This window comes from Crinia signifera, chromosome 3, assembly GCF_055691185.1.
Source record: "Crinia signifera chromosome 3, ASM5569118v1, whole genome shotgun sequence".
Taxonomy (NCBI): Eukaryota; Metazoa; Chordata; class Amphibia; order Anura; family Myobatrachidae; genus Crinia; species Crinia signifera.
The window spans coordinates 88,438,472-88,461,689 of record NC_139219.1 but is presented as its reverse complement, the minus strand read 5'-3'; the positions used below and the strand labels follow the sequence as shown (position 1 = coordinate 88,461,689).

The 23,218-nt window shown below is 42.6% G+C and overlaps 1 protein-coding gene across 3 annotated transcripts in view; it reads right to left on the bottom strand.

Moving 5' to 3' along the window:
* The window catches only part of GRM1 (glutamate metabotropic receptor 1), a 342,170-nt gene that overhangs the window by 231,942 nt on the left and 87,010 nt on the right, over nt 1-23,218 (bottom strand). For all 3 annotated transcript variants that reach the window (XM_083176182.1, XM_083176181.1, XM_083176184.1), the window contains exon 3: nt 18,807-19,056. In XM_083176182.1, coding sequence (XP_083032308.1) covers nt 18,807-19,056 — 250 coding nt within the window. The remainder of the gene's footprint in view (nt 1-18,806; nt 19,057-23,218) is intronic.

The window sequence follows — 23,218 nt, the reverse complement described above, 5'->3', positions numbered from 1 at the left end:
CATGCGATATCGCATACGATATCGCATACGATATCGGATCCGATTTGCGATTTACATGCGATTTACATGCGATTTAGCATGCGATTTGCATCAGATTTGCTATTCATTTCATTACCCCACTATCCCCAAAGTGTGTCTATCAACGTGAACCCGAAGCGTGGCGAGCGCAGCGAGCCCGCGAGGGGCGGCGGTACGCGTCCTCCGACCTTTTCATGCCCTACTATCCACTAGGGCGTGGAGTGAGAATAGAATAGTGTGGCGAGCGCAGCGAGCCACCGAGCCCGAAGCGTGGCGAGCGCAGCGAGCCCCGCGAGGGGACGCGGACACCTGTGAAGCCCGCAAGGGCACGCGGATACCTGTGAAGGTGTCCGCGTCCCCTCGCGGGGCTCGCTGCGCTCGCCACGCTTCGGGCTCGGTGGCTCGCTGCGCTCGCCACACTATTCTATTCTCACTCCACGCCCTAGTGGATAGTAGGGCATGAAAAGGTCGGAGGACGCGTACCGCCGCCCCTCGCGGGCTCGCTGCGCTCGCCACGCTTCGGGTTCACGTTGATAGACACACTTTGGGGATAGTGGGGTAATGAAATGAATAGCAAATCGGTACTTGTGAGGCTCCCGATTTTGTATTTACGATTTGCATGCGATTTGCATGCGATATCGCATACGATATCGCATACGATATCGGATCCAAAATCGGACGCCCAGATAACTCACAAGTACCGTTAGTTGTTGTCATTAAATGTTTATATTTTAATTACACGTTGTGTGACATTTTATCTATCCTCAAAAGCACAGTTTTCCTTATTTCTTTTTTCTATAATCATAAGAGACTGACTATCCCTATAACCAAAACTGCTGCTGTTTGAAAAGAAGCCCGAAACAGCGCCTGGGGATTTATCCCTAGAGTTAAATCATCCTTTTTCTTATCATTTTCTGGACTTGTCATTGCAATGGGGTGATTTATTAGTTTGAAAGAGTGAAAAAAGAACATTCAGTCTAGCAAGAAAACCTTCCAACACCACCCAATTTGATGGGGAATCCCAAAACCAGGTTATTGACAAAAAAAATAATGGTACTTATATGTTAGTTGGGCACCCACTAAGCAATTTGCTTAGTGGGCTATTCTGCGTAGGGAAATCGCATTGCATCGCATCGCATGGGCCATGCAATGTGCAATGCGAGGCGATGCGATATTCTATGTAATTTATTCACTGCTCTCTCAGCCCCAGGGCATCGCATCGCATCTGCCGCAAAACCGCATGCGATCGCATGCGATTTTATAGGGTGTGTGATACCATGACATTAGGTATACAATAATATGATTGTATGTCCCATAACTAGGTTTAACGCACCCCCCCCCACACACACACACTATGCATGCCACCCCGAAGCGTGGCGAGCACAGCAATACCCGCGAGGAGCGGCGGAAAGCGTCCTCCAAATTTTTCACTGCGCTCGCCACACTTCGGGGGGGTGCGTAAAAGCTAATTTAAAGGACATACAATCATATTATTGTATACCTCATGTAATAGCATCGCACACCCAATAAAATCGCATGCAAATGCATGCGATCGCATGCGATTTTGCGGGAGGTGCGATGCTATGCGATATTGTGGTGTAAAAAAAAAATTACATTAAAAAATTGTATCGCACCGCATGAGATGCGATTCAATTTTCCTACTTTACCATCCGTATGCTAATTAGGCGCCCAACTAACATATAAGTACCAAAATAATTTCTACAGTACATTATGTCGGTGGCATGAACCACTTTTCCCCAGTATAGTGGTTGTGTCCTTGTCAGTTGCTTCTGCTCAAACTATTGACCACTAGTATCCCAAATGATTCAACATATACATTTCATCATATTTTATATAATGAGTAAAGCCACTATCCTGACATGAGAAATTTGAAAAAGGCACACAAAGGAACTTTATTGCCGTAATATGTGAGGACAAGAAATTATCATTTACAGGACCCCACTGTTACCAATAATGAGTAAGCCCTAACACCATTATGTCTCCTCTTTTGGTCCATTACTTACCAATATACATAAGTAAATCTATACTGAGCATAGTTTAGCGGTACAGGTGGTGTTTAGCATTATTACCTCACAGCAAATAGGTCATTAGTTTGGTTCCCACCACAGCCCTAACTGTGCAGAGTTTGTATATTCTCCCTGTACTTGTGTTTGTTAGCTCTGGGTATTCCAGTTTCCTCACACAATCTAAAAATATACTGGTAGGTTAATTGGCTCCCTTAAAAAAATAACCCTAGAGTAAATGTGTGGTAAGGATTGTAGGTCCACTGAGGGGTTTGTAGCTCCACTGGGGGCAGAGACTGATGTGATTGGACAAATACACTCTAAAGCTCTGAAGTACATGTGAGCGCTATATAAATAACAGGTTATATTTAATTGCTAAAGCAGAAAAAAATCATACTTTAAATTGGCTAAATTATTGATCCTATTTCATTTAAAGAGAAAAGAAGAAGCAGCTCACATCTCCGCCGACAGTACCTCCGACTGCACCTAAGCGCCCCGGGTCTTTTAGAGGTAGGGAAAGATTGACAGGCAAGAGACTATTCAATCACTCTAGTAAAAGTGTAAACATTATTTTTACCACCTTTATACCATTTGTTTTTTCCGTTTATTTGTTTGTTTGTTTATTTAATTATTATTTGTAGGTGCTCACCATCCTCCCCTTTCCTTTTCTTTACTTCTGGCATATTTTAAACCTTTATATTTAGCGCTCAATTTCTCTTATCCTATTTCATTTGAAATTGAATTATTCAAGATAGTCCCAAAAAAATCAGTGACTTAAGAAAATTCTGGAAAACAAATTGGGCCAAAATCTTTCACCCAAGGGTTATCAATAGTTCCAGAAAACATCTACCTATAACCATTTTGCCAAAGAAAGAAGTAATAAATCCATTGGATCCTATTTACCAAACTTAAATGTTTAAAGTAATAATGACGGCATTCATTAATACAAATTTAGATAAGTTAGTTACTGAATACCAGGTGGTAAAATCACATATACGTAGACTTCAGATTGCTAAACAGAATGTAGTTTAAGAAGCTAACTCTGTCATGCAAAAAGATAGTTCACTACAGATTGCCTTTGCCATTTGTTATGCATGAGTGCCAAATGCATTCAAAGGAAGCCAAGAGATTTCTGGAAAAGGACAAGGATGCAGTTCTGTATATTACATCATAAAATCAATGTCAATGCATGTTTAATGAAACACCACCCTAAAGCACCCTAAAGGAACGGTTCTCAACAAACTTATGTATTAATATGTTACAGTATGTTAACATTTGTCTTCACATTTATTTCCATGGCCATCTGCTTAAATGTAGTTTTTGTTACAGTATACCATGAAAGGGAAAGGTGATTTTTATTACAATATGTGCAATATTTTGTAATGACATCGAATTCTGAAAAACTGATGTCATCACTTTGGAATGTAATGACAGTAAGCCTGAAATCTGATACTTGTGAGCGCCGGGACTAAGACAGGGCAGTCGGCTGGCGTCCAGTGACAGACTTGGCAGGCCTCGTCCTGCATGCGTATCCATGGGAACACTCAGCATTTTCATGGGGAATGCTGGGCGTTCACATGGGCAATCCCCTTCGTCCACCACGCAACCATCCTGCCCCAATGTATGCAAATGGCTCCACGACTACGCAAGTCCCCGAAGCCATTCACAAAAGAGGCCTGCTCATGCGCATAATAGGCCATGCGCATGTACAGTCCCAATAACATCAGGACGGGGCCAAACTCGCAGTACTGCAAGTCAATCAGCATCACCCCCAAAATGCTGAGGTAGTGAAGAGAGAAAGAAGGGGGGGAGAGGATAGAAAGGGCCAGATGTATCAAGCTTTAAAAAGTGATAAAGTGGAGAGTGATAAACAAGCATCGAATCAACTCTTACCTGTCACTTACTTTTCAACCCCATTCTGTAACATGGCAGTTAGGAGCTGATTGGCTGGCTGTTTATCACTCTCCGTTTTATCACATTTTGAATTATGATACATCTGGCCCAAAGTGAGAAAGGGACAAAGCATTGAGGAGAGAGAGAGACCGGAGGAGATATATAAAAGCTTGGAAAGAGATAAAGTGGAGAGATAAACTACTAACCAATTAGCTTTTAACTCTTTTTACAGGCAGTGTTTGGAATTTTTTCCAGCAAAACACTTGAATTCACCCCATAGAGGTGAGGCGCAGCATTGGCTTTATATTATATTCTATATTTACTGATATAACCAAAACCAAACTATTAAAGCCAAAAGAAAAATATGGTTCAGCCAATGGATCAGATGTGTAATAATCAAATATGACAAGCTTTAATTTCAATAATCTCATCTGTTGCCAAGGTCCATTGGCAAATCAATCCTTTAGCGCAGCAGTCTGAGATGTGTTCAGTAATTTATTTATAGAAGAAAAGGAGATTTTATTATATTAACTGGTAATTAATGGTGTATTAGATTATTGAACAATGTTGTAGGTTATAATGCAGATTTGCCATCAGAAAATGGAGGCAGTTGTAGTCAATGTGCAATTAGTGAAGCTGTGATAACTGTTTTCTCTATCAATTAACAGGTTTATCAAGAAGAGTACATGTGTAGGGATCCATGAGTAATATGGAAATAGAGCAAGTGCCTTAGTTCAAACAAATAAAAAATGGTTGTGGTATGTGAAAATAATATATTCAGGTATTCTAACCTAGAAACATTAATTATATAAGTATGCTGCGTATATATATATATATATATATATATATATATATATATATATAAATATATATATATAGTGGTGTAACTGTAACTATAATACATGCCCCCCACCCCAGCGGTGACACTGCGGAGGGAGGTTAGAGAAAACAGAATACAGAAATGCGGTAAAAACCCCGATAACGGGGTTTTTACCGCATTTCTGTAATAGCGAATCTCGCCCTGTGTCTGTCGTGGGGCCTTTCACACCCGGAGCAATGTCATGTGCTTGTGAAGAGGGGTGGCACAGAGTGTGGTGGTTAAGAAACTAATCAGTACGCATATAACTATATAATGTGCATCGGGCAGTAGTTTGAATCGGTCAAATGTTCTGCAGCATTGTATGCATAGAATAAAATAAGGATATTTTCCCATATGCAGAGTTGAAGGTATATATTGAAGTTTGCCAATTCCCCTATCTGTACATTTGGTCTGCTACTGCTAATTAGTACTGTCAGTGAGTTATAGCTGTTTGTTAGTATATTCACTGAAATACAGAGGTTAACTGATGCACATTTATCAAGTTATACACCTTTCAGACCACACTTTCAACCCGAGTTATTGCCGGGTCATTACGTCACCAGCCCGGGTCGAGGTGCAGTCTGAAAGGTTCACCCCAGGTCGAGCAACCAGGATTGATCACGGCTCTGACCCGAGTCAGGTACAGTGTGAACAGGTAACCCGGGACGCTCTGTTCACAATATGGAGGAGGCATCGCTGTGAGCTCCAAGGGCTGCCTCCGCCACTGTGACAGCCACCGCTCCACCCCACCTCAATGGGACATCAACGACCCGGCAATAAGCAGGGTCGAACGCAGAGCTTTCAGACCACAAATGCTGGGTTGTTCCTGGGATGGACCCGTGTCCTAATAAAGGGTGCAACCCAGGATATGTTATCTGAAAGCAGTATTATTAAGCAGCACATGATATTATGTGGTCACATGCCATAAGTAGATAGTGACAGATGATTGTTTAATACAAACTTCTCCAAGAAGCAGCAGCTTCTATCACTCTCCTGGGTGGTGGTGCCAATTGCGGTATGTCTCTATATCCTGAGAGTCCACTCATACCCAATATATGTACATTAGTAGTTTAAACTATTCATATATATCTTATTGTCTCTCAGCCACTAAAAATTATGATTGAGACGCAAGACCTGAAAAAAATCTGCAAAGTATGTTATAGGTGCAAATGTGTGAGGTCAGATGTGTTTCTGGTTTCATTTTTTTAATCCACATACAGATTAAACTTTTTTCAACTAGCTTTCTCTGGAGAACCATGGTAGTAGTAGTAGTAGTAGTACGTTTATTTATAAGGCGCCACAAAGTGTCCGCAGCGCCGTACATAGCAAACAAAAAAAAAATCACAAGGTAACGTACAGGGTGTGTTGATAAAATACAACATAAATAGGGGTATAGCTGGTAGAACTAAAATCAGCATCAGTTCAGAAGTAGGTGTCGAAATTGTTGAGGAGACTGAAGATGAATTAGAGGAAGGGAAAAACAGGGCAGGAGCACAGGTGAGGTAAAGAGGTAGGGTGAGTACGTGAGGAAGGAGGGCCCTGCTCATAAGAGTTAACATACTAAAAGGAGGTGGGTGGACGAATGAAAAACAATAGGATAAGTAGGAACGGATAGGAATGGAGGCAGGATAGGAGGATCAAAAGAGGTTAGGAGGAGGGATAGGCTAGTCGAAAAAAGTGGGTTTTGAGGAAGCGCTTGAAGAAGGTAAGGGAATCAGAAAGCCTGATGGGTGGCGGGAGGTTGTTCCAGTGCAGGGGGGCAGCGCGAGAGAAGTCTTGGACACGGGAGTGGGAGGAGGTGATTAGGTGAGAGGTCAGTCAGCGGTCAGCAATGGAGCGAAGAGGACGGGAGGGAGTGTGGATAGAGATCAGTGAAGAGAGGTAAGGAGCGGTGGAAGAGGAGAAAGCCTTGTAGGTGGTGGTGAGGAGTTTAAAGAGAACTCGGAAAGAAATGGGGAGCCAGTGAAGAGATAGACAGAGGGGGGAGGAGGAGGTAGAGCGGCGGGAGAGGAAGATGAGCCTAGCAGCAGCGTTAAGAATGGATTGGAGAGGTGCGAGGCGGGTGAGAGGTAGCCCAGAGAGAAGGATGCTGCAGTAGTCAAGGCGGGAGATGACGAGAGTGAATGAGAATTTTGGTCGCGTCAGTGGAGAGGAATGGTCTGATGCGTGAGATGTTGCGTAGGTAAAAGCGGCAAGACTGTGAGAGAGCACGAATGTGGGGGGTGAAAGAGAGGGAGGAGTCAATGATGACACCGAGGCAGCGCGTTTGGTCGGTGGAGGTGATCTCGGTTTCACCAATGCTGATGGAGATAGAAGGAGAAGAGGGGATGTTCGGGCTCACCAAGGTCTATTGTTCTCAGCTGCAATACAATACATAGAACAATACAGTAGGGGATTAGCAGAGGATTAAATCCGACAGCTCTGGATCACTTAATCCTATTAAAGGGCTAGATGGGGATGGCTCTATCTGTACGTATCTTTAATTACACACATCATTTAGTGTTAGCATCTCATTCCTTCCTTTTGTGACACAATTTGGCATTGTAGCATCATATATGAAAGAACATACGCAGATAAATATTCTTATAAAATCAGAATCATTTTTATTAGAATATTTTTTTCTCATCTAGAAAATAAAAATCATCTCGTTCGTGACCTTGGTTGATGTTAGTGAGGATAATTAACCAGGATTTTCTCATTTCAGTTAAGAGTAGCTCTCTAAAACGAAACATTTAAAGTGACATATTGCATAGGAAAGTTAACAAATAAAGCCACAATATAAAAAAAGAGAACACATTGTATAAAAAATGGCAAAGATTAAGTTATTGTAGCAGAAGGTTTAGACTAATTGGATCTGTACTAGTGATATGCTTGGGTGACTCTCAAATAACTGTAAGCTAAACATGTGTTATACTGGCTTCAGATTCAGAAAATGTGATTATCATTTGAATCTTTTTCACCCATTTGGAAGGTCACTCAATAAACACTCATTTCATCCAATACATTATTTTGGTTTATTTCAAATGCATCATACATTTTTTAGCATCAATGTTCTAATGTTCAGTAAATTAAAATAAAATCTTTACTATTGCCTATACTATTTTCTTGGAATTGTGTCTATTATACAAATGTCATATTATATACACATGTACGTACGTACACACACACACACACACAAACACACAGAGACAAGCTTAAAATACTCATGCAAGAATATGTGTAGATATGATGGTATTCTTAAAATAAATTTCTGGCAAATAACCCATAGGGCGGGATGTATCAATACTCGCATTTCTGCAGTGAAGTGGAGTCCTTTTTTTCGTGGTCTTTTCGCAGGCTTTTTGCAGAGTTTTCCGCATTATGTATAATTTTTTCCCTCTGTTCCTAGGTCTGCGGTAATGCAGACCTCCGTCGGAATCTTTTCGTTGTTTTTTTTTTTTTTGCGCATGCGCAATGAAGTGTATTTTTCCTCTCATGCGCAGATCTGTTTAATTTTTTTTTTTCTATGCACTGGACATGGGGCAGCAGACATTATAGGAACTTTCCAAACACACAGCCAGCATAGCACTATTTAGCATGATGATAACATGATTACCTGAATGCTATACATAGCGCTATATAGCGCTATGCTGGCTGTGTATATGGGTGATGTGTTTGTGAAGTTCCTCTAATGCCCGCTGGCCAAAAGTCCCTGCTGCTGATGCGTTTTTTATATGTTTATCGCCTGCAAAACTAGGCGAATATTTCCGAGGCATAGCTGAGCGCTGCGAATGTTAATACATTACACAGCGCGTCAGCTTACATACAAATGAATGACAGTAACTACCGCGCCGGAAACGCCGCGATAGTACAAGCCGGCGGAGTTTTTTTACTAACAGCAATGCGAAACTTTATTGATACATCATGAGAAGACACTGCGGATGCGTAAAGGGGATGTCAGCGCTGCGGTAAGCGTTAGTACATCCCGCCCATAGTAACATAATAGTTTAGGTTGAAAGCAGACTTACGTCCATCAAGTTCAACCTTTTACATGACCCGTTAGAAAGTGTTGTTTAGATGTTAAATCCCCGTTTAAATTTTTTACTTTGATTCCACTTTGGGCTAAATTATGTTTGTGAGTTGTACCGCTGGATGTTTTTATCCAATAAATGCTTGTCCAACCTTAATTTAAATGTATTTATCGTAAATGCGTGTTTCGACCAGTACTCCGGTCTTTTTCAAGGATGTAGGTGAGACAGTTCCATAATAGGGTTTAATAGGGCTATTGCCCTATCCGGTGTAGATGTCCATTGGCGCCAAAACAAGCCGGGGTCCCGTCCGCGTGGTATGCCGCATACTGTTTCTGCCGGAAGTTTGGCAATAGCCCTATAAACCCCTATTATGGAACTGTCTTACCTCCATCCTTGAAAAATAGTACAGGTTGAAATGCGTCAGGCCTTTTACCTGCTGGACGCCACTGGGGGAGCCATTTTACCGAGATATCTGCAGCCTTCTTGTAGCCTTCTTCTTTGCCCACATAGCTCGGATGCCCTTCTCTGGACATGTTCCAGTTCTTTAATGTCCTTTTTGTAGCTATCAGCCCAGAATTGTGCTTCAAATTCTAGATGAGGTCTAACTCATAGCATTACAGTGATTAATACAAAATGTACCACCACATTTAATTAGTTGTAAATGATCTTGTAGTTTACTACAGAACTATACGTGACCATGAAATATTTATTTCAATAAGAAGACTCTTTATTTTTATGGGTAGAAAATGTTGAATAATATAATAATAATAATATATCTTCTATTTTGCCCACAGTTCAGCTTCACGGTGAACTCACAGCATGTGTTCATTTTAATAGTCAGATCTGAAAGTATTAGTCTAAATCGCTTATCTGTTTGTCCCAAATGGCCAAATGTTAAAGCTGCCCAATCTGATATTCTAAATGTTCACTGCAGCCCTATGTATTTTAGGAATTATTTGTGTTAATTTTGTTGGAGCCAATGACCTGTCCACTCATGTAATTATGATAGCATGGGCAGGACTGTGTTATATTATATACAGTATTATATGCTGTGCATTGTGCTCTGCCCCATATGGTAAATAGGGACAATGTGCACCAAAGGTTTTTACACAAAAATGGACATGGTCCCATGGGGAAGGGGGCCATACAATAGTGTCACATTACCCATAATGTTACATCACACATTAGTGCCCCTTATTCATGTTACATCACACAGCAGTGTCCCTTATTCAAATTACACCACACAGTAGTGATTTCTTATACACTTTGTTTTTGGTTTTGGCAGAAAATCCCTTCAAAAGAAGGAAAAAAAAAAGAGGATGGATTATGATTACTGCACCTGGGCCCTTATTCTGATTGATGCGGACTTTACCGCGTTCTTACGGATTGCGTCTTTACGGCGTCTGCGCATGCGTGTAGAACGCTACGCGCATGTGCCACGCCTTGACTCGGTACCAGTTCGGACAAAGACCGTCCAAAACTGGTCACCGCAATCAGTCGGGAAATAGGGGCGTATTATGGGCGTCATGCGGAATGACACATGGGCGTAGTTTCAAAGTGGGCAAAACGGGGCGGAAACATGGGCGGACACGGGGGAGTACACTTATGTTGGGGGGCGTACATTCGGAAACCACTCCGAATGCACGCGAGCAAAAAGGGCTGAAATGTGCGGTGTCCACAAGTGTACTATTGCTTTGCGGACACCACTCGTTCATGCGGTAGGCGAACGTACGCCTAATGACTACAACCATTAACACCTGAACCCAATACAATCTACTCCTTTACTCATTACTCACTAATAGGACGCTTGTCAGTGCTTTAATTGAAACCATTGCTGCTTCAAGGAAACCTTACTAGTCCCCCACATATGCTGTACTTGTCAGACACTTTCAAACTGCTAACAATGGACATGACAGAATATTAATACTAGCAATACACATGTGTATTTGACATGTACTCATGAAACCACACATTTTGGGTAAAGTAAACACATTTATTTATATTCATGTCACAGTCAATGCCAGTGTGATGCATTGCAGAATTGACATAATAGTGGGTTGTTTGGCGTAAATACTCCGCTTACGTGCGGTAGCACCGCTTGGCTCCCGTTCGGATGCGGTATTCCCGAGCAAACTCTGTAATACTCTGTGATACCGTGCCGAATCGGAGTGTTTCTCCCGCACACGCATGCTTTGTATGTCGTCCGTAAACACGCCCTGTTCTTAACGAGTGAGTCCGTCCGAATGCGGAGTACACGTGGGCGTTTCTACGGACGATGGCCGCATGCGGCAAAACACCGTGGCGTGCGGACCGCTCCGTAAGAATGCGGGAATATCCGCACCGATCTGAATAAGGGCCATGGGGAGGTAAATTAATAAATAAATATCTATATATAAAGATATATTCCAATAAGAGGGAATTGCTTGCTCTCAAAAAATGAAACAGTATGCGATCCTTCAAAATATAATTTATTTAAACATTATCAAGATAATAATATAATTTTATATTAAATATAGGTGTACACATAAATAAACCAGTTTACAATTAAAATAAAATGAAAAAAATGATACAAAGCACGAATCTTTGAACTCGGTCCGTCAGAGTTTTAAATTGTAACCAGATACACAGCTTCTTTTTAAAAGGTAGTTACATAACTGCTTCAAAAAGTATAATTGAAAGGTTGCATGTCAGTCCTTTTAAGTTGTTTCAAATACAAGGCCTGGTTCACAACAGAACGATCCTGATTGTTAGTAGATCGTTAGCAGATTGTGTGATGGTCGCACGATCTGTTGGAGCATACAATCTGCTAACAATCTGCTAACGATCTGCATCCAATCTGATCCCAATCCGATCTGAGTCTGTATCCAGTTGAATGGATCTTTTACACATCCTACCTGCAGCAGGTAGGATCTGTAAAACGACCAAACGATAGCGGGGACGTGCATCAGATTGGAATCGGTTCGGAATTGGATCTAAACATGCAAAAACATGCCCAATCTAAATACAATCTGCATCCAATCGGTCAGAATTGTATCCAGATGGATGGAATTGAGCCCTAATCGTTCTGGTGTGTACCCACCCTAAGACTCAATTTTCCATTTATAGGCTAATACCAACTCTTTTACTTAGGGGATTATTCTGGTTCACTTGGAAAGGCACAATCACTCTATAATGGACAAAACCATATGCACTGCAGGTGGGGCTGATGTCACATGTGCAGAGAGCGTTAGATTTGGGTGTTTTATTGTTTCTGTGCAGGGTAAATACTGGCTGCTTTATTTTTACAGTGTAATATAGATATCAGTGTGAAGTACACTCTCCACCCAAATCTAACTCTCTCTGCACATGTTACATCTGCCCCACCTGCAGCGCATATTGTTTTGTCCATTAGAGAGTGATTGTGCCTTTTCGAGTGAATCAGAATAACCCCCTTAATGTATGGGGCCGGCATCCCGGCTAAAAGCTAGGGATAGGCCTGTAGTATCTTGAAAAAAGTCCTCCGTATAGAGAACAAATGCATTAAAGCCATCACCTCCTCACCGATATCACTAACCAACACTTTGAACACTGGAAGCCTCCCACATGGTCATTGGCGCACTAATGATCCCAGCTGCACTTTTCCCTGTGAGATGTTATATAACCTGCGGTATTTCACATCCTGCCCGCAGAAAAATCTGACAGGACTCAAAAAGGAATCCTTGGAAAGATTGCACTGATACAGGTATGATGTTCAAAAATTCACTGGAAAGATGGTGGCTCAAGCAGAATGTATATGGTAATGGACCTGCTTCACCTCTGTGTCTCTCTAGTTTTGGCCTAATGCTCTTTTGAAATACACTGCATATGGTCATGCTTTGCTGATACTTCATGCTTCCTGCAAGTTTCAACATTTCATCGCACTGGATTTGACAGGAGAATCTTGAAGAGAGCAAAGGATTAAGAGCTATATAAGGCGGTATTGGGTTGTCGTCAGTTTTTGAACTGACCACAGTTAAAATTCAAAGCGGTTATTTCTAAAGCAACCAGGGCTTCCAACTGGGTTTAAGGTTAAATGCAAAAACTATAGCTAGTAAACGCATGTTCGGTATAGGCATGATCAGAAGAGCCAGGTTTTACAACTCAAAGCCTCTTAGCTTTACTTAGTTCCTCTTGTTAGCACTAACAGTCTGTAATAAATACCCTATGGATTGTTTCATACTTTGTGTAAGCGAAACAAGCCTGCAAGAATAACATATTTGAAAAATAAAATCCACCTGCAGAAAAAGGTATAATTACGGAGAAGCATAGTGCTCCTTCATTGAAGTCAATCTCTCAAGGGAATACAAAAAATCCTCCTTTCTTGCTGCACAAGCGAGCAGAAGTGATTTTGGAAGGCTCTGAACAGTAGATTATTGCTGAGGAATGGAAATAACTTAATTTTGACTGATTTGCTACTTTGCATTGCAAATAGAAAGGGCACCTTGAAAAGTTATCCAAATTTGAGCGGCTGTCATAAATTAAATGATATCCATTTCACAGAATGGAAATTCTAAGGTAGAAAACTTACTAATTTAGTTAATTAACATACTGGTAAGTGATGAATGTAACTAAGCTGACAACCATATGGGAGAATATATCAATCTATCATTCTTTTACAGTACCTGCCTTCTAGTACATACTACACCTCCATTTCCCTGTTTCTCCCTTGGAGTCTGTTTGTGATTGATTAAACATTTTTGGTTACTTTCTATGGGGTCTTATCATTTGATAAACTGTCTTCCACTGCTGTGTGGCAATGCTTCGTAAGATGTTCTACTGTGTGTTTGTGCCGTAACTGTATAGCCCCCCCCCCCAGCTTGCTAGCAGCTTTTGGCCAATTTTGGTGAAAACAATATTGTGAGCAGTGAAGTGGACGACAATGACTGAAGATGACTATAGAATAATGTATTGAGGTTAATAATACTGTAAGAACACAACAGGCCCAAATTACAGTACATCGTTTTAGCTGTTTTTAGAATTTTTTTTAAAAAAACACAGTTCCAAAAACTAAAACACGTGAGGGTGATTTTGCAAAACCAGAACCAAAACACACTAATTTATCCAAATCCATAAACAAAGCACAAGAGTCAGTGCACATCTATTATAATATATGTTTATACTGTACAGTATATGTTTTAAAGGAAAGAAGACCTGTTATCTTGCATTAGTGTATATATAAATATATATTCACAAGTGCACCTCATAGACCTTCTGTGAGGAAGGGTCAAGAAATTCAAATACAAATGAAAGTCCAGAGGGTGATATACCTTGGGCCTGATTCTGGTTCACTTGAAAAAGCAAAATCTCTCTCTAATGGCAGTAGCGGCTCTTACCCTTGGGGAGGAGGGGGCTGCTGCGAAGCGGGCCTCCTTTGCTGCTGCCGGTGTGCTCCCCGCTGCTGTCGGTCCGAGACGCAGTTCCCCTGCATGGAGCCAGCGCATTCACAGTAACTTCATACATACTGTGCATGACCTGGCTCAGGCATCCATGGGGAGGCTTAATCAGGTTCCCCAGTCCGGCATGCGCAGAACCCATTTTTGGGGCTGCCCAGCATTTGCGCATAGAGAGGCATCCCGGAGGGAGGGAACACCTCCCAATTGGACTGTCTTGAGTGACTGGCAGGTCGGACTACCAATAGGAAGTCACTGCCATTCACATTGAAGCCAGAGCAGTTTCATAGACTGCATCTGGCTTCATAGGCAGAGAACAGTGGCAGATTTTACCTGGGAGGGCTGCAGCCCTGCAGCCCATAGGTAAAACCGCCAATGTCTAATGGACAAAACCATGTGCACTGCAGGTGGGGAAGATAGAATAGGTGCAGAGAGAGTTAGATTTGAGTGTTATTTTGTTTCTGTGTAGAGTAAACACTGGCTGCTTTATTTTTACACTGCAATATAGATATCAGTTTAAAGTACATACCCTACCCAAATCTAACTCTATCTCATCTGCCCCACCTGCACTGCATATGGTTTTGTCTATTAGAGAGATTATTTGCTTTTGCAAGTGAACCAGAATCAGGCCCCATATGCAATGTCATAAATGCACTTATTGCAGAGGATTCAGAGGATGAATGAAAGTGTCCCTTTGAAACAGTGTCTTATTATAAGTGCTAAAAATAGGTTCATTCGGCTTAAGTCCTCTTTCATGTCCCAATAATGGGGCTTGGTGCATTCCATACACTCTAGACAGGTACCCTTTTTTTCTGAGTACCACAAAAATAAAAGCTAAAGCTTCTTAAATTGTAAAAATCGATTTCAAAATGGTAGCACAAAATTCCTCTAATAATTCATGCATATACTCGTATAGGGGGGATCGAGATAAATTGTTGCTCCAAAGGAAAGCCTGTGGGATACACCAGCTGAATACTGTGTCACCGTTCGGACTGAACGAGAGTTACAATTTGTCCTGTTTCCTAAAAGAAACACTTCTGCACACATTTATGGAGCAGTTATATGTGTGTACAAACTGTACTAATGAATTAATTAACTTTTTAAAGTGCCACCTAATAATTGTATTCTTTGTATTATTGCACGCTGCACTTGTTAAACTACAGTACTGTTTTTTGTTGTGGTTGCCAGGCAACACACCGTCTGTGCATGGCATGCGCTGCGTGTCACCATTGTGTGACATCATCTGGACTGGACAGTGGGCGTATGACCGGGATCGAATCATGGTGAAGATGATGATATATAGGTCAACTTTTTATGTATGTGTGTGTTGTTCAACCTGAAGAAGGTCAATAAAGCCCAAAATGTTGTTGTTGAGTGGACATTATTGGATTAAGTCCCGTGAGTGACGCCAATATACAGTACCTCTCCTCTATACTCGTATCAACAGATCCCAGCTGAATCTGCTGCACTATATCTACAACATTTTTAATGATCACTTAATGTATTTTTTTTACTGAAAAACAAATATTGAAATATTGAATTTGCACTTTTTAAAATGAACATGTCCTTATGACTTAACTAACTGTCCCTGTTTCACACCTGACATTCCATCCTATAAGACTTCCCTGGTGTCACTACCCAGTACCCATCTCTACTAAATCTCATCTTACTCTCTACTAGCAGTTAATTCATTAAGGTCATGAGGTACCGTTCTGATGTCACAAATGGGTAGATTCATGAAGCAGTGAAAGAGAGGAGAAGTGAGCCAGTGACTTCTGTCTAGTCACTTGAGACTAAACACTTTTGTTCATCATTGGAATTTTCACAAGTGCACTTATGATATTTAGGGCCAGATGTATCAAGCTTCAAAAAGTAATACATTGGAGAGTGATAAAAAAAAACCCAGCCAATCAGCTCCTACCTGTCATTTTTCAAATTCAACCTGTAACATGGCAGGTAGGAGCTGATTGGCTGGCTGTTTATCCTTCTGCAGTTTATCACTTTTGAAGATTGATACATATGGCCCTTCAGTTTTACAGTAGTGTGCATACTCTGGACTAGTATTCTGATGCGTGTATTTTCCATTTAAAAACTAGCTCTAAACATTAAAGATGATGGAGAGGCTGTGTCATGCCGTGTAAAGAGTTGACAAGTTGCCCATAGCAACCAGTCCATTCAAGGTTGTAATTATTAGGCACATTCTATAAAATGACTGGTAAAAGCTAATTGGATGCCCTGGACAAATTCTTTACTCTTTTTACCTTTGCGGAGGATGGGGGCTGCTGCAATGCGGGCCTCCCTCCGCTGACGCTGCCTCTGTGCTCATACCCACCACTGCTGCCGCCAATCACAGTCCCTGTCCCAGCCGTCGGTCCCGGTCCCCGCCGACGTATGTGCAGTAGCTTCTTTGGTACTGCACATGCACCGGCTCCCAGCCTCTATGGGCTGCTTTGGAAGCAGCCCCCAGAAGCATATTCCGGGTCCTGGGTCCTGCATATGCGCAGTATCATCCTCGTACTGTGCATGCGCAGATTTCAGTTCTTATGGGCTGCCGATCAACAGCCCATGTAGAGCCAACCTGGACGGAGGGAACACCTCCCAATGGGACTGCCTTGGGTGACTGGCAGGTCAGCCTTCCAATAGGAAGTCACTGCCACTCACAGTGAAGCCAGTGCAGTCTCACAGACTACATCTGGCTTTATTACAGTGGCGGATTTTACCTGCCATAGGTAAAAACCACCACTGCTTTTTACTATTTGATACATCTCCCCCTATATACATATAGAATGCCAGTACCATCGAAAATGCACTGATTATTATCCATGCAAATCCGTCTCCCAAACAAACTTAGCTGTAAACCCTAAAATATATTTACAAAACATACATTGCTGCCAAAATACACCAAGTATGGGAAATGGAAGCCTGCTCCACATGTAGAACAGTATGTAATAGTACATAGATTTCTTTCGTTTTTATCTTATGGAAAATAAACCAATGTTTTATGGTATTGATTTCTATAACAAGCAGCAACTGCTGTGCAGAATTATTCATTCCCATGGTGGACACATTTTTGTGTATAATTTCCACAGCATAAAATACTTAGCAACATGTTGAAAGCGATCAGCACAAACTCTATGTTATATCCAGTAATGCTCTTCCTCAACAGTGTATATCAGTCACGCGTGGTGGCACACTCTTTATGAATTGGATTGGCTTTAGGCAATGCTCTGCAATATCATTGGTTAACAGTTTTTCTTGTAAGAAAAAAATAATAATTTTGTGATTAATTAAATGTTGATGGAATAAATATAAATGAATTCAATTTTCTATACTCACTTTGTTATGCAAACAGCTAATATGTTCAAAGGCTTGATAGTGTACCACAACCGCCTTCAATAAATATTGGAAGTACTGTATCTTGCTCAGTTATGTTCTTTAGATGAAACCAGATATACACGAGGTGACTGCTGCCTCTGTGCTGTGTGACGGCTTAAGCACCATCGCTCAGCACATTGCGCAGCACTAGCGATGCACCCCGCGATGCTGTGTGCTGAACAATCGCACTGAGCAGGGTTTGCCTATTGTTTATAGGCAAAACCCAGCGATCTAGCTGGAAAGACTGTGAAAGCGCTGTATTTCCCTGCATGAGATAGCGATGTGCGCGACCGTGCATGGCCATCACTGCAGGGCGATCAGTGCTTCATTTCTAAGAAATCTTACAAATGGGGCTGAAATTGCCCCATGTGTATACTCCTTTAGAATGGTATTTTTTAAGGGCCAGTATTCAAGTATTTGCCACCATCATTTGGCCCAGGGGAAAAAGAAAAGAAAAAAGCATCATATTCCATTACATAATATTTTTTTATATGTTTGAGTAACAAATGTTAATCACACTTTGCAAATACTTCAAAATAAAGCATTCATATTGTTTAAAAAATCTGATTAAATTTAACAATCTAGATTAGTTTATCGCCAGTAGGCGCAGTGTTAAGGTGGCCATACACAACCCCAGAGCTGCATGCGTTCCTTTCACATGCGATGTATCACATGTGACCACATTCTCTACTGCTGGGAGGGGGGTCCACTCGGAGGCAGCACATCAAACCCAAGGGGGACGTCAAACACATCCGATTTTGGCCGATTTCTCGGGATCAGGTGAAATCGTCCCAAACCGGGCTAGTGTATAGGCACCATATGGCAAAGATGATGGGTAGATACAAGCATATCTGAGCTGTGGTGGAACAGACTGAATATTAGACTGAATATTACAAAAGCAGGAGGCAGATTGTATTCATAGTATATGCAGTCACTCATGCGTCCTCCACCTTGCACAGGATTAATCAAGATGGGAGTGAGTTCATTAAAGAATAGCAGAGCTTGAAAAGTCCTTCTGATTCTCACCACCATATCAGCCAATAAGAGTCTAGTTATCATTTTATACAAAGTATTAGATAAATGGTAGTTAGGTGATTGGTTGCTAAGGACAACACCTCTATACAGTATGTTCTTTTTAGACGGTTTGATGTACAGTATCTCCTTCTATGGATCATTTGAAAGGATCCTAAAGCAAGTATTGATAAAACAATGATCTTACCTTCCAATAAGCAGAAATTCACCGACCACACCTAATCTCCTCATAGCCATCAGGAGCCCTCTCACAGTCATTCCCTCGCAGAAACAAACCACCACCCTCGCTTTTGGCAGTCTCTCGCGAAGTTTCCTGAGAAGCCGATCAAAGCTTTTCTCCCCAGCATTGCTGTAGATTTTGTCTGTGTGGGCAATGCACAGTCCTTCTTGTGCTGCAAGTTCTTTAAAGGCCTCCATTCCACTTTCTCCATAGTTTCCTTTAAAAAATAAATTACATGTTGTTATATTACTAATAATTTCTAGCATATTGTCTTCCAGCATTTAGAATGTATGCCCTTTTAAATGACATGATATGAGCATTTATAGCTTTGAGCTTACATTGGCACAACCTACTGACCTATTCACTGCATCAAGCCATAACATGGATATAAAAATAACCTAAAACCTATCAGATGGGAAATCCTTGCCGGAGGCAAAACATTAAAAATACACAGTAAGGACACTTTGAGCACAAACCCTACTCCTCTTATTTATAACTAAATATAAGTCAACTAAACACGCTTATACAGGCCTGAAATTTGTTTTCAAGGCAATAAATAAAATAAATAAAAAAAAAATGTATTTTATACCATGATTTATGTTAATAAATATTGGCTGGCACATGTACAGCTGTTAGGAAAAGTTTAAATATCTCGTAATAAAACTATATACATAATATAAACAGTAGAAGACAGAAATGAGATTTATAAGCATATAATATATTCTCCCACCTAATCTTAAGATGCCAGTCTCTTCTTGCTGGCAACTGTTCTCAGGTCTGGCACACTCAGATCTGTGCATGCAGCCGACTTTGAGGCTTTTTAATAGCTTTCAAGCTGCAGGCTGTGTGGAAATTATGGCGATTCTGCCTGTAGTTTTAAAGGTTCTTTTTAATAAGGGTTACATCAGCCCCTTAGTAGGAGAGGCCACTGAACATTTATAGCAGCTGGATTGTGTCAAGGGTTGTCACCTCTCCTGGATTTCTGGGATTTTCCAGGATTTGGTGGCTACCCTCCAGGAGGCTTTTCTTGTCACCCGGATTCTGGGATTCTCCTGCTGCAGCGCTACCTGGCCTGCTGCGTCGTGACAGTCAGTGTACATTCACTCACTGGCTGCCACTGCAGAGCTAAAAACGATCTTGCAAGTCATTGTCTGCAGCCAGACCGGGCCAGGGATGGATGGAGGGAGCAGAAAGGCTGATAATGGCTGAGCGCTCTGAATTGGGTGGACGTGCAAGCATCAGAGGAAAGATGCGGGTACAGGGGCCAGCGTGGTCTTCTTGCTGGGAATGGATCTGAATGTACAGGTAAGTCGACAGTCTATGACTGTGGTGCTGCATATATGATATGTATATTCTGGTTCACTCGAACTGAAATTGGCCCCTGCCTCGGTGGTTGGGGTTTGCACATAGGCATTTCTGCACAGACACAAACCCCAACTGTGAACCGTTGCAGCGATTTGCAAAGTCGCTGGGGCGTTCAGACGGAGCCGCGTGGGCCGGAGGCTGCGGACTCCATGGGCGTCCCCATAAAAGCGCTGGGTGTTCCCATGGGATTGAGGGCGGCTGATGTCACATGATGTCAGCCGCCCACCCGGCCTTCGTCCAGCTGCCTGCCGACCATCGAATGATTTCACCTGCTGCGGGCACATGCCTGGTTGCTAGTTTTTTTTTTTTCTGAGACAAGTGTTTTCTTAGACATATATGGTAAACATTTAATTGAAAGTTAAAAAATAAACTACACAATCTTCTTTGAAGAACAGTAGATAAAAAGGAAGATCATTTAATATTTTATTGTTTGCGGCCAGTGAGGGGGTAAAATGTCGGCGATCGCCAAAAACAAGCGATCCTCGCCGTTTAACCCCCAAGCTGGCCGCTCACCCTGTTCAACGTTCCGGGGGAATCCTTGCTGTCAGGGGACGGCAATGATTCCCCCAAACAACGAGGCTCACGGCTAATGCTGGGAGCCCGCTGCATTTAGCCGCAAGTCTCTGTTTTAGCGGCCACATATGCCATTTCCCCCTCGCACCAGGGGGTCATTGAATACTGCCCAATGTTATAAATGTCTTGTTAGGCACATCAGTAAAAACTGGTCTGGTCTGATACCTGCTGTATTACATATTTTAATTTATATTTGACTTACGCGAAGTTGCTATAATCACTAATGTGTCAAAGAAACTGGGAAATATAAAGTAAAAAAATGACCTTGCTAAGAAAAATCCATTATGCAGAGATGCACTCAACATCCAAAAGTATCAAACAAACATACAGTATAGTGCCAATAATAAAACTTATAAAAAAATCTGTTGTTAGCTATTGATAAACCATTCTATTCTAATATTAAAATATGTGTTGGCACCACTATGATGGTGCTTATATTAAAGATTGAATCTCTTGTTAAAGAATACTTCATTCTAATACTGTCTGCTTTTGATTAATACCCCTTTCCCACTGCAGGCTTTACACGTGTAAATGCCGTTTTTTTAGCCTTTTTAAACGGCTAGAGCTGCAGTGGGAAAGCTCCAGGTTGCTTTACACGGGTAACAAATACCGGTTTTTGTTACCCGTGTAAAAAGCAGTGTTTTTACCGTGTTATAGCCGTTTTTTCGGCAGTGGGAAAGGGGTAGCCCTTTACCCGTTAAAAAAAAAACCGGCATGGGGTCCCCCCCCACTGCCGAAACCAGCACCAGGCTGAAGGAGCCGGGGCTGGTAATAAAAAATCAGGAAACCCGACAAATAGGGGTTCCCTGATTTTTTACAACCAGCCCCAGGCTCCAGGTCCGGGGCTGGTTCCCAAAATACGGGGGACAAAATGACTAGGGGTCCCCCGTATTTTAAGAACCAGCCCCAGGCACAACCAGCCAGCAGGGTAATGCCACAGCCGGGGGACACTTATGATATAAGTTCCCGCGGCCAAAGCATTAACCCTACCGACCAGTCAGCCTGGCCAGGGGCCCTGGGGGAGTGGGGACCCCCCCAATAAAGGGGTCCCCCCCCTCCAGGACTTACCTGACCAGGCTGAAGCCTGGTGCTGTCCCCGGTGACCCTGGAGCGGTGGTCACCGGGCTGATGGTATTGTGTAAAAAATAGAATAAAAACCATTGTCTTTTACTGGTGAACTATGAGTCCCAGCAAGCCTCCCCCGCAAGCTGGGACTTGGAGAACCACAAGTCCCAGCCTGCGGGGCATTAAAGGGCCCGCTGGGTCTTGTAGTTCCACAGTAAAAGAAAGAGTTAAATAAACACACTGACACACGTGAAAAATAAAAGTTTAATACATACATAACACATACATACTGATACTTACCTATCTTGAGCCCGTAGGTAGCCCTGGTCCTGATGTCCTGGTCCGTGTCGGCGTCTGTATCCAGTCGGCATCCCTGTCGGCGACGGCGTCGGCGGTCCGGAGTCCGAAGAAATCCATTTGGGAAGCTGTGGAAGGAAATCCTACTCACCTGTCCCAGCGCGACGTAGTCCAGGTAAGGTCTTTGCAAAAAAAACAAACCGACACCCGAACCAGACCGGACTGACGGAGACACACGTGTGTTTGTTTACATCGTGCGGCTCCGCCTCCCGAATGCCGCTATTGGCCGCCTTGCGGCCTAGCGGCTCCTGATTGGCCGCTAGGCCGCAAGGCGGCCAATAGCGGCATTCGGGGGCGGAGCCGCACGATGTAAACACACCGTGTGTCTCCGTCAGTCCGGTCTGGTTCGGGTGTCGGTTTGTTTTTTTTGCAAAGACCCTTACCTGGACTACGTCGCGCTGGGACAGGTGAGTAGGATTTCCTTCCACAGCTTCCCAAATGGATTTCTTCGGACTCCGGACCGCCGACGCCGTCGCCGACAGGGATGCCGACTGGATACAGACGCCGACACGGACCAGGACATCAGGACCAGGGCTACCTACGGGCTCAAGATAGGTAAGTATCAGTATGTATGTGTTATGTATGTATTAAACTTTTATTTTTCACGTGTGTCAGTGTGTTTATTTAACTCTTTCTTTTACTGTGGAACTACAAGACCCAGCGGGCCCTTTAATGCCCCGCAGGCTGGGACTTGTGGTTCTCCAAGTCCCAGCTTGCGGGGGAGGCTTGCTGGGACTCATAGTTCACCAGTAAAAGACAATGGTTTTTATTCTATTTTTTTACACAATACCATCAGCCCGGTGACCACCGCTCCAGGGTCACCGGGGACAGCACCAGGCTTCAGCCTGGTCAGGTAAGTCCTGGAGGGGGGGGACCCCTTTATTGGGGGGGTCCCCACTCCCCCAGGGCCCCTGGCCAGGCTGACTGGTCGGTAGGGTTAATGCTTTGGCCGCGGGAACTTATATCATAAGTGTCCCCCGGCTGTGGCATTACCCTGCTGGCTGGTTGTGCCTGGGGCT